This window comes from Apodemus sylvaticus, chromosome 4 (genome assembly GCF_947179515.1).
Source record: "Apodemus sylvaticus chromosome 4, mApoSyl1.1, whole genome shotgun sequence".
In the NCBI taxonomy this organism is placed as follows: Eukaryota; Metazoa; Chordata; class Mammalia; order Rodentia; family Muridae; genus Apodemus; species Apodemus sylvaticus.
Window position 1 is genome coordinate 110,914,921 of NC_067475.1, and position 12,446 is coordinate 110,927,366.

At 40.3% G+C, this 12,446-nt stretch overlaps 1 protein-coding gene across 1 annotated transcript; it reads left to right on the top strand.

Annotated features, from left to right (window-relative positions):
• The first annotated feature begins 2,278 nt into the window (after positions 1-2,278).
• Tm4sf1 (transmembrane 4 L six family member 1) lies at positions 2,279-10,297 on the top strand. Its single transcript, XM_052180489.1, has 5 exons — positions 2,279-2,902; positions 4,256-4,345; positions 4,460-4,605; positions 7,875-8,055; positions 9,995-10,297. Exons 1-5 carry the CDS (start codon positions 2,726-2,728, stop codon positions 10,007-10,009), a joined length of 609 nt encoding a protein of 202 aa, XP_052036449.1. The 5' UTR covers positions 2,279-2,725; the 3' UTR covers positions 10,010-10,297.
• Positions 10,298-12,446: the final 2,149 nt, after the last annotated feature.

Sequence of the window (12,446 nt, forward strand, 5' to 3'; positions counted from 1 at the left end):
GGGCAGAGAATCACAGGTTCTTGGCTACCCTGTGCCCTTTACTCTGTCACTCTGAGAGGACAGGACAAGGTTGTCAGTTCATCTGAGAATACCTTGCACCAAATCTTTGCAACAGGCCCTGGCTGAGTGACTTATGCTCCACAGCTTCTGGCCACAGCTAAAGAGTGCGGCGAAGAGACTCGGGGCATCAGACATGAGTGATGCTTTGAGGATTTGGTTTCTAAACTTGAGAGAACAAAAAAATTCAAGTAGGGTGTTTGCCATATCCTGCCTAAAACTTTCTATCCATTATGTTGAGGGTGGGTCCTAAATCTTCATGTGTGATTAAGTGAGTAGACATGGAAAATGATCTACCAATTGGCTTCAATTAGAGCTTGAGTTTCTAGAAATAACGAAAAAGTGATTGCTTGTATATAAGCACGTTGCTTTTTCTTTCTTTTCTTTTTCCTTTTTTTTTCTTTTTCCTTTTTTTTTTTTTTTTTGGAGAGAATCCCTATCATAAGCAACACACTCACAGACTTGATAAGTCTAAACCCTTGGTTCAGACACTTTTCCAATGGAGTTGTGCAGACCAGGGACAGTCTTGGAAGGTAAATGACTTGCCTTAGTCCACAAAGCCAGAAGGAAGAGAACACTGTGTCTTACTTCATGCTGGAATATCCAAGCCCCACACTCTTTCCTCTTTGCATTGCTGATCACAGGCACAGGAGAGAGAAGACAGCAGAGGATTTAAGAACTGGGGGCAAGCAGGCAACATCCTCAAATGGACACTTTCCCCCATTTTGGATATTGATGGGACAGAGCAGCAGCATAGTAGATTATAATGAAAACACTCCAACTAATTGTAACTGTGGTTTAAGGGCAGAGCAGCGCCTGGCTCAATATGCCACTTAGAGAGACAAATTATGGTAATATTTATCACGGAGAAGTGAGATTTAATCAACATACTATGAACAGAAACAAATAACATTGTCCAATGACCCCATGCTCATCTTCAGTGTACTGAGGTGAGCTTTATATTTAGAGAAAGAACTGGGACAGGGGGTAAGAGTGATATTTCTGCAAGTGTTCACAAGGGTCCTTATCGCTCGAGAGAACAAGCTGTCCTTGGAGGTCATTACTAGGGCTCCAGGGTATAGCTTCCTCTTGGGAATAACTTCTGTCATCTGGAGGGTGGGCTGTGCTATCAGACGCTGCTGTTTCTGCAATCCAATATGACCAAAGACCAGAGACCATAAGCTGCCTTTTGGAGGCTCGGAAGATTGATAGTAAGATGCCCCATCTTTCATCTTGTGCTTGTCCCCTTGAAGGAGAATGGGATCGGCTGGGTACCAGCAGTTTCTAGAGAGACACATCCTGAGTGGTTTACCTATCAGCATGTATAGATACGTAGGAGACCCAAAGTAAAGGAGAGAAATGCAAGACAAAGGTAAAGATGACAGGCTCCAGTCAGCTTCCACTAACCTTGTAGGCAAAGCAAGGAGTGGATGCCGTTTAGGAAAATCGGTTTCTAAGTGCTTTGCTATTTTTTAAAAAGAATTCAGTCATTTACCTATATTGCCCCTAGGGCCTCATCAGCTACGGGATGTTATCTACACAGGACTCACAATCCAGCACAGAGACCACACACCCTGTTGTTTAGAAATGTGCTGGTGACAGAGTGAGACTTTGATGGGGACTAACTCTGTACACACCCAGATGGTTCCGGTTTTCCGTCATTTACATTTAATTTATTTCTTCAGTCCACTTGGCATTGTGACCTCATCGTTTATTGTTTAGTGGCTAGATTGTATCCTTTTCTATAGCTTTGAGATATCTCTGACCTAACCTGGAGTCTCTGGGTTCATCAGCCTTTCTTAGCTTCCTTATCTGACCTACCAAGGAAGGGCAAACGAGTGCCCCTGGTCTTCCATCGTCCTCCCTGAGCCGTGCTGTGGGCCTCCTTCTCCTTTTCTGGCACTGCTATGTTACACAGCATTAGTCAGGAATGTCTGAGCTGTTGTGTTGCTGGATACCATCTCGCTCGGAGGCAGATGTCCTCAGCAGCGCTGACCCAGGGAAACCAGCTATGGGATCTGTCCCGCCTTGCTAGCCGCAGGCAGAGGAAAGGAAGCCACTCTGTAATTTTCCCAGAAGCCTCCTTAAATCTGTGGGTGACAACTTGGACACGTTGTGAACAGACACGGAAATGAGCTCAGAGCTTAGGAAACTTGCCCCAGGTCGCAAATTAAAGTGGTGTCAATGTAGAAGCAAACGCAGCCTCAAACTGGAAACGGTCCAAAAGTCTGCAAGAGAAAGATCACAGCTCTTTCCAAGGCTCGAAGCGTTCCACTCTAAGCAGTTACTGGAAGGCTGTGCCGGACTTCCCTTCATCTTTATCCTGTAAGCAAGCGGCAATAGGGGATTAGTCATTTTCTTTCTTGCAGGTGACTGAGGATGTTTCTCACATCCTACTACTGGTTTCGTCGTCCCAAGGATTTCATTTGAAGGGCGGGGCACTCTTTCACTTCCCTCCGCCCCGACCAGAGACTGACGTCTGGACCAATGAAAGCGGAGAACCTCATTTACTGGCACTAAGAACTGGCACTATTTAAGTGGTAGCAGGAATGGGCTGCGAATTGAGTCGGCTTTCTCCACAAAGGGGCACTCTATCATCCGATCTGTGGCATCGCTGAGCTGAAGAGAGGGGACAGAGGAAAAAGCCTGCAGGACTCCTGGTGCCACTATGTGCTATGTAAAGTGTGCAAGATACATCGGATTCTCTCTGGTGTGGGCTGCTGTCTTCTGCATCGTAGCTAATGCTTTGCTCTACTTTCCTAATGGAGAAACAAAGTATGCTACTGAGGACCACCTCAGCCGCTTTGTGTGGTACTTTGCCGGCATTGTAGGCGGAGGCCTGCTGGTAAGTCCCTCAGAACTATTATCGCTAAAACTTCCTCTCCTCCAGAATGCACTTTTCTCACGTGAAGTTTTCTATGATGCCCATCTGTAAAAACTGGATTTTGTCATTGTTGCTGCACTCTCTCTTTGAAAGAAGAGTATTCCAAGGTTGTGTTAAACTTTTGCTGACCTTCTTAGATGCTGCTTTACGTCTCTTTTCTCAGAAGCTTTTACTTAACAGCTTGAAAAATGGACACTTTTCAAGGAGACTTGAGAGACTATCGAGTTTCTGAGCGCTGGAGCAGCGGCCACATCTCATTTGGAGCTGAAGAGAATTGACTGCCTCTGAGACAACAGTTTGGGGCCCAAATTATTCTCTGTTGCTTAATTTCAAGCATCTATGACATGGGAAAACATTTAGGGAGTGAACTGGTATTTTTTAATAACTGTAAGTGGCCTCCTGGGGTTGGAGTTAGAAGCAGGTTAGCGTCTCAGTCTAATGATGGAAATGTGCTGTCTTGTTCTTCCTTCCCCCTACAGATTGTTTTTAGTTGAAGTTGAGAGGAATTTACTTGACACAATGGGAGGTGAAGTATCAGTTTCAATCTCAACACAGATGGAATGTAGACAGATACATTTGACTTTGCCCACTTAAAATGCTAGACTTAAGAACTGCAAAGAGAAATTTTATGAAATTGTTACTGTCACAGAGAATACTATTTTCGTTGCCAACTAAAATTAAGACATTTAAATCTATTGGACCCCTGTGGCGCGGCATGGCCAAGGTGCTTTGAACCTAAGCATCTTTATCGTTCATGTTCCCATAATCAGTACAATTATACACATGAGCGTAGTCACTGTTTAGCATACACTTAGCATCTACTCTGCTTTGCAGCTTTTGGCCTTAGACCTCAAGTAGCTCCTTCGCACATGAAGAACAGCATTGCTGAGTTGAAATGGGGCCTTTGTGTCTTCAAAGAAACAGATTCATATTTTTTTTTTTTTTTTACGAAAAGTGTTTATCTGTTCTATGTATTCAAAATGTTTCAGCCATTCTATTCAAGATTTGATCTTCTATGTTTGACTAGGGGGCACCATATTTAAAGACAGATTTTACATTTAACAGTGCTAACGGCTTTCATACAAAATATATTGAAATTTGCAGAAACATTCACAGGCTACCACTTCACATTCTGTGTGCTCACCCTCAGAAGCCAGCACATGTAATACTTTTGTCTCTTCTCAGGCCTTTACATAATTCAGGATATTTGGTTGATCTCATCAGCAGACATAGACATATTTTACAGAAATGCCAGACCCCTCCCGTAGGACATCAGGAAAGGCGATGACTTGACTCTTTTTGCCTTCTGAGCAGATGCTCCTGCCAGCATGTGTGTTCATTGGGATGGATGAAGAGGACTGCTGTGGATGCTGCGGCTACGGAAACTACGGCAAGAGATGCTCAGTAAGTCTCCTGGGGCAAGAGATGCTCTGTAAACTTCCCGGGGCCGCATCCTGGAGAACGTGCTTCAGCCCTGACACAGCATGGTGCTCACTTCTTGCTCTCTCCTTCCCGTAGATGCTTTCTTCTGTACTGGCTGCTCTGATTGGAATCGTGGGATCTGGCTACTGTGTCATTGTGGCATCGCTGGGTTTGGCAGAAGGACCAAAGTGCAGCGATGCCAATGGAGTATGGAACTACACCTTCGCCAGCACTGAGGGAAAGTATGTAATTGTACTTTACCTAATAACACATTCTTAACCACCACACTTAAAACTAAGTTATCTATCTATCCACCCATATAGTATTTCTTTGCTTCAAATCATGCTGTGTGTAAGGATTGATGGGCAGTCGTCAACTTGGGGTAATTCTAACTACTATTGAATACAGTCACTGATTTTGTTCTTACCACAACCCCGTGGAGATGCTCCCATAGTTACTTTTCTCTTACAAATGAGAAGAGGCAGGCAAAGATGAAGTGACTTATCCAAGGTATCATTGCTAGAAAGTACTAGTGAATCTTTGAATCCAGGCTGTATACCTCATAGAGTTTATGCTCAGATAATGTGTGCTGTCAGCCCCAATGACAATCAGGTCAAACGCAGCAGGCTTTGCTAGCTCATAAGACAGTATTATGTATTTTTATGTATTCAAAATCTAGAACAAACAATGATCCCACCTTACACTTGCATATTCTGAAGCATGTATAACACACACACACACCCTTGATTTAAGTTACCAGGAGATAGAGCAAAGGTCTTACCCACTACTCTAACTTCAGGCTAGCTAAGAGAGACTCATTATCTAATGTTGGGATTTTTTTGTTTTTGTTTTTGTTTTTCTTTTCTTTTCTTTTTTCTATCAGTTATGACAAAGGAGTAGAATCAGAAGCTGATGGAAACTGGTATATATGGTGACAAATGAGTATAGTTTGTCCTTTTCTGACTTGCCTTCTTTAAAAGAAAAGATGTTTGTGTGTGTGTGTGTGTGTGTGTGTGAAAGAGAGAGAGAGAAGGAGAGAGAGAGAGAGAGAGAGAGAGAGAGAAGGAGAGAGAGAGAGAGAGAGAGAGAGAGAGAGAGAGAGAGAGAGAGAGAGCGTGCATGCATGCATATGTGAGTGGAGGTTCCCACAGAGTTCAGAATGAAGTGTCAAGTATCCTGATGCCAGGAACTGAATTAGCATCTTGTGCCAGAGCAGAATACACGCTTAACCACTGAATACCTCCCTAGACAGGATTCAGCTTTATAAGTTTGAATTTTAAAAGGCCCAGTTTTTAAGAGACAGAAATGGAAAACAAAGGACTATATAGATTGTCCTTTATACGATCAGTAATATTGCTCCTCATAAATTGTGTAATAAGGATGTGGAGAGAGGTGGGCAGATGGTGTGTGTTTAATATTTCCTTCATGAGGTTAAATACTTGAATTAGACTTGGGTCATATCCCAGCTCCTCACTCTCTGAGAACAGGAAGACATGAGCTAATTTCCCATCTACTTGGTGACTTCATCTAGAGAATGGCAGTTGTCATGCGTATTCATGAGGTGATGCATGTGAAATGCTCATGTGACATGTGACACATGGTGAGCAGTACTAGTGTTGGCTTAGGATGAGCATGAAAGAATGGTGGCCTCTGTAGAAAACCAGCACTTACTGGAGTTGAAGGCTTAATGTCTCCAACTGTCATCATCTTTGCTCAGAACATGATGTGCTCATAGAAAATGATCCCAAGTGCACTCAGGGTTACGTCTACTACTACATAGATCTTAAGAGCTATTTGTACATCTCTTTTATGTTTCTCAAAAATGAACCTTCTTCTAGATCATTGTTCATTTGAATCTGTTTACGGATCTTGATACATAAAGTAACTAACAGTTCCAAGCCACCGATTAAATTTCCAGTAGTTAAATAGAGCCAAAGAAAATTTTGACTCTGTATGACCTGAATAACAACCTTTGTTACTGACAAGCTGAAACACAGGGCTAGAATGCCATATTTTGGTTTTGTTTTGTTTTGTTTAGGGGTGGAGTAATGGTGGTAAGTTTTGTTTTAAATCAACATGTTGAATCTCAGTGTACTGTTCCAATGTTAGATGTCTGGTTTCAACCTGGGACAGGAAGAAGTGATAAGAAATTTGTACAAGGCACTCCTTGATATTTCCACATGATTGAATCCGACTTCGCTGGGAATCCAAATACTACTCTGTGGGGTATCAAGGACTGACATTCTAGGAAAGAGATCCAAGACATGTATATCTGTGTATCTATCTATCTATCTATCTATCTATCTATCTATCTATCTATCTATCTATCTATCTAACTATATACATACATGCACACATGAAGAAATTTCTCATTTTGTGTGCATATAAAGACACATGACCTTAGCATGGCCTGGTGATTTTTTTTTAACAAAGAGAGTCCAGGTTGCTATTTATCATTCTGTGATTTTTTTAAACACACACCATTTCCAGATGCTGTGCTCGTGGCTGGGTATAAGTAGAATAGGTCCTGCCCCTGCCTGCATGGAACTCAGCCTTGTGGAGTGGGCAGAAACAGGTCTTCTCTGGGGAAGGGTTTTTTTGTTGGTAGCCTTTCACTTTGTTTCCCTGATCAGCATACTTGGCATCCATGCTCTCCATCTGTGTCCTTCTGCTGGAGTCCATGTTCTTTCAGGACAGAATGTTCCCTATGACCCAGTTCTAGCTCAATTTTGAACTCACATAGCAGATCGGTAATCTTAGTCTAATAACTGAATAAAAGGTGTTCTTCATTGCTACAGAGGCGGGACCATGGCATGATGAAAGTAAAGAGGCTGAACTCAAATCCTTTTACTTTCTACTGGGGATTTTTGCTTAAAAATTAAAAAAAAAATGTCAAATTTCATTTGAAAATAAAAGCCTCTTGAGTTTTAACTTGACAGAATTTGGATAGTTTTCAAAAAGGGAAAGTATTTGATATCTTAATGCAATGATAATATCCTAATATTTAAAATATAATATAAAATATATTTTCCAAATAAATAATTTACTCAATATCTTGCCCATAGACAATGATTAAACAATGATAAACCTGGGTAACAGAATAGAAATATGCTTTATAAGTTTACTACCCCAACCTGAATTGTTTTCATTTTTCCATATTTACTTTTAGTTCCCAACCATATCATATATGACATGGTTTTAAACATGATGTGAATATACCTTTGCTCTTTCTCACAAGAAGTCATATGTCTTTTAAAGCATATAAAAATCTCTCACATGAGAAATTTTAAACCACAAAATCCTAGATTAGTGTCAAAAATTGTGTTTTGATTTATGTTTATCATTGGGTTAATCTTTGGTCTAAAACTTGTTGGAATGGCACATCTAGCACATATTATTGTTTTAATTCATTTTCATGTTTCTGAATAAAAAACTCCAAATAATAAAAGTAAGTTATGAGATATCCTCTTAACCTGTGGTCATGTGCCTGAAGTTCTACTTCTGTTTACAGGTACCTTCTGGATTCCTCTTCGTGGTCCAAGTGCTATGAGCCCCAGCATATTGTGGAGTGGCATGTGACTCTATTTTCTATCCTCTTGGCTTTCTCTGCAATTGAATTCATCTTGTGTCTCATTCAAGTAATAAATGGGGTGCTCGGAGGCACATGTGGCTATTGCGGCTCTCGCCAACAGGTGAGAACTTGTGTGACTGTGTTGAGGTCTAGCCCTGTAGTGGCAACCTTCTCCTGAAAGGCAAAACCAGGCACAGGCAAACAACAGAACCTATCCTCACTTTGTAGGGAGGCATTTCTTACACTCAATTTCGGCTTCAGTACTGAATCTCACAGACTGAGTCATCTTGGTTTGTGGATCGCTCTGTGGGCACAGAAACACTTGATTATAGACACAGTACCTCTCTCAAGTCTTCCTGTATGTGTCACCCACCCAGCTCTGGTTACAGATATGAGTACCAAGATGCTTGCCTTTGTGTCCCAGAGTAAACATGGATAGTACCCAACCGAAGATATAGCACTAAACTCACTCCACATTCACACGCCGACACAAGCATGGAACACAATGTTTAAGATCACTTAACTTACTCTGGAAGTAAGAGACTTCAAATCTTCCATTATTTTATGCCCAAGCCTTTCCTCTTAACCTTGGTGCTGTGCTTCCTGTCCTGTTTGGTTCCCTGTAATTCTTTCCTAATAAGGAATAACAAAAATACCTTACCCTTATGCAGTAAGCATGGAGTGCAGTTTTTAGCCTTTGAATGTCCTTGTGCAAGTAACTCTGTGTGAAAGAAAACCAGGAAGCTCCCATTTCCTGTGGATAGGACTTAGGAATGAAATAGCCATTTGTTTGCAACAGAGAAAGGTTTTTTTTTTTTCTGCTTTATTGAAATTGTTTTTTCTATGTCTCTCTAAATCATATGTTATTGAACAGAAGGGAAGTTAAAATCCCGCCCACTTTGGGAACTTGCTGTTTTATGTCTTATTATTTAAAACAAGATGAAGTAAACTTATTTCACTTACATTTTCCATTTCATTCCATTTATCTCCCAATTCAATGTCTTTTGACTTTCCTTGAAAACAAGGCAAAACAAAAACAAAACAAAACAACTCCCTCCCCCCCAAAAAAATCCAATAATAAAAAAAAAACCTGACCAACCAATCAACCAACCAACCAAACAAATAAAACCTAATAGAAACTAAAAGTCAGTGCTACTGGGAAACCCTATTTTGCTATAAATATATGGGACATTTTTATTCATTTTGAGAGGAAGTTTGAATTTATTTCTAGCTTTATCTATCAGGCAAATCCACAAGATTAAGAATTTCTTTGGGATCCTGCCAAATTTCCAAGAAAACAGCCTAGTGGGAAAACTTTAGCATGGCATTGTTTTGTAAGGCAATTGAGGGGAAGGAGAGCAGAATAAGACCTTTGAAATTGATTCCTAAATACAAACCTCTGCGTTCCCTTGAAACTCAGACAAAGCAGAGTATAAACTCAGCTGCTGCTGAACTTTGGTGCTGGGGCTTTTGGGCACAGGCATAAGGAGTCAGTGGACAAAATTAGTTCTGTGTTTTGTGAGAAGAGATAGCTTCCTGAGTGGGAGGCAAGCACAGGGGCTGATGTCAGAGTCACTGTAGAAAGTGCTTCTTCTTAACATTTAGAAAGATCTATTACCTTTGTTTGCAAGACAAAAGGTGCTCTCACAGGACAGGGGATTTAGTACAGGAGAACTGACTCCTAACTTGGTAGTATTTGATTTGAAAGGTTAACTACAGTAACCCTGCACCAGTGGGAAATTCCCACTGCATTATTTTAAATTACCCCCCTCCCCCCCCCCCCCCAGAGTAGAGACCCAGCACAAACACACTACAAGCCAATTCTGTGTCAGTTTCCTGAAGTTTCCATGAGCACTTTCTATAAATTTTCCTGGGGAAATAATTGGGTCTGGTTTGTTTTGGAAACATTTTGTGAGCTTTGTCCGATCCCTAATGGTGTGGCTGGCCTAGCTTTGAGTATTAAAAAAAAAATCATTCTATGTTATGTTTGCTTTGAATAAGACTGTGCATTGTGTGTCGACACTGGTAATAAGCTAATGTAAATTTTATTTTCTTTACAGCAATATAACTGCTAAAAGAGAACACAAGACAGAACCGCGTGCTTCCTGCATTTCACTGTAATTTGTATATTTTACCTATGTTGTGAGACTTTGCACCTTGTGTCATATCCCACCCTTTCTGTTTTTATAAGGAAATGTGCTGACATCATGACATGATGTCAGTGTTTACATTCATAAAACAAACTTTGTTTTGAAGAATGAGGCAGCAAACTGCACTCACTATTTTACAGACTTAATGACTGTTCTCAGGATAGCTGAGATAAGCTCTTCAATGTTTGAGATAAAAATCATATATAACTATTGTGCATATGTGCATTTTTTTTTAAGTAAAAAAGCTCCAGTTTCCTTTTTAAGACCAAGAAGGAAAAAAAACCTGAAAAAAAAAACCTGTTTAGATATTGTTTCCCATTTGTATGTGAACAAGTCTCTAAGAGACCCTCTGAAGTGAGAAAAAAGCACTTGCCTGGATTTGGAAATCTCCCTGAGAAAGCGTTAACCCAAGTTTGGAAGAGGAACTATGTAATACTGACAGTGGCTGTGAACACTCTTCAAGGCTGAAGTTTTCTAGCACGTAAAAAGCTTTTTGCCTTTCAAAGACAAAGACTGTTTATGTAATGAGGAAGGCCATACAAGAAGGAAAGTTAGAAATGGAAAAAAATGGTGGGAAAATGGGAAAGATAGACCAGGGTCATGAAGCTCACAATGGAATGCTTTCCAAACTTGCTTTTGAGCATAAAATTAAGTATTTGCTACCATTCAGCTGTGGCTTTAGTTTTATGTCTGGAGTGACACCCTCTTTTATCAGGCAATTTATCGGAGTCATGTAGTGAGGACTTCTTCTTAACGCTTAGGAAGATCTGTTACTTTTTCTGGAAGACAAAAGACATTTTCAGAGTACATGGTTTTGGGTCTGGAGATCTGGTTTCTAACTTAATAGAATTTGATTTGAAAGGATACACATAGTGAATACATCCATTAGGAAATGGCATTGTCCACAGCTTCTGTTTTTCCCTCCCTGTCTGTGGTCTGTGGTCTACAGGTTGAGTGGCATCTATGCCAAGGGCTTGCTTTTTTCTGGGTCCTCTCTCCTGCTTTCTCTGCCTTATCCATCCCCTCTTCTGCCTTTTCTACCAACAGATAACCATGGCTATGGTATCTCTCAAGGCTATCAAATCAGCTAGATATCTTTCTGCTGGGTGCTCTAGTAATCGAAGTCCTGGGTAAGGTAGCATGTTTTTCTCTCTTAGTACACAAAATCACACCTTGTTATTTATTTATTTATTTATTTATTTATTTATTTATTTATTTATGTATGTATGTATGTATGTATGTATGTATGTATGTAAAGGATCCCTTAACCTACTGCTTGGCAGAACTACTTAGGAGATAGAACTATGTATTTGCTCACAGTTTCAGAGCTTTCAGTCTGGGGTTATAGGCTGCACTGATAAAGCAGAATATCATGGGGGTAGGAGCACGTAGGGGAGGACATAGAGCACTTCATGGTAGATAGGAAGCAGGTTGAGCAAGGGACCTGGGACCAGATGTAACCTTCAGATGCATGTCCTCCAACAACCCACTTCCTCTAACTAGGTTCTACTTCTAAAGTTTCTGCTATCTCCTAAAACCATCCAAGCACCAACTGTTAAATACTTTCAGATCATGATGATTGGAATTTTATAGAGAGCTTTGATTGTTCATTGTCCTAGGTAACAGACAAGAGAGATAATAAAGAGTTTTGCTTGCTATTAGACAAGTGCACTCTTTCTTTAGGCAAGATACATGCTGTGGTGCCTGGCCCAAAGTTCTAACATCTTTGTTCTATGATCCCTCTGTCAATCTATTGAAACCTGGACACTTTTTCTAATAATACCTATAAGCACATAAAATAAAATATATATAGATATATGAATTAAATTAGTATATTGGAATATTTTATCAAAGAAATTAGAAGTGGCACTACAGAGATGGGTTAAGAGCACCGATTGCTCTTCCAGAGGACCCAGTTTTGAATCACAGTACTCACACTGAAGCTTAGCCCCATCTGTAACTGCAGTGTCAGTGGATCCAATGCCCTCTTCCGGCTCCACAGGTATTGCCTTCACGTGTTACAGAGACATACGTTCAGGTAAAACATCCATCTATATAAATAAAATAAAAAATAAGTCAAAGTTATATAGTAGTTGTTTTGATAGTCTACTTTGTTGCTTCACGTGTGAAGACAAGCAGACAATTGTCCAGGTTTTCTAGCTGCATCCTTGTGAGTAAAGCAATTTACTATACATTTGAAATAGGATGTCAGTTAAACTGATATTTTTGAGGTACCAAGAGCAATTCAGTGTGATACAAAAACATGCATAAATTCTCTAGATGAAAATGTGACATCAGTTTCAATACTACTTTTGTTTATTGTATGTAGTCACAATGAAAGGAAATGCAGTTAACATTTTGG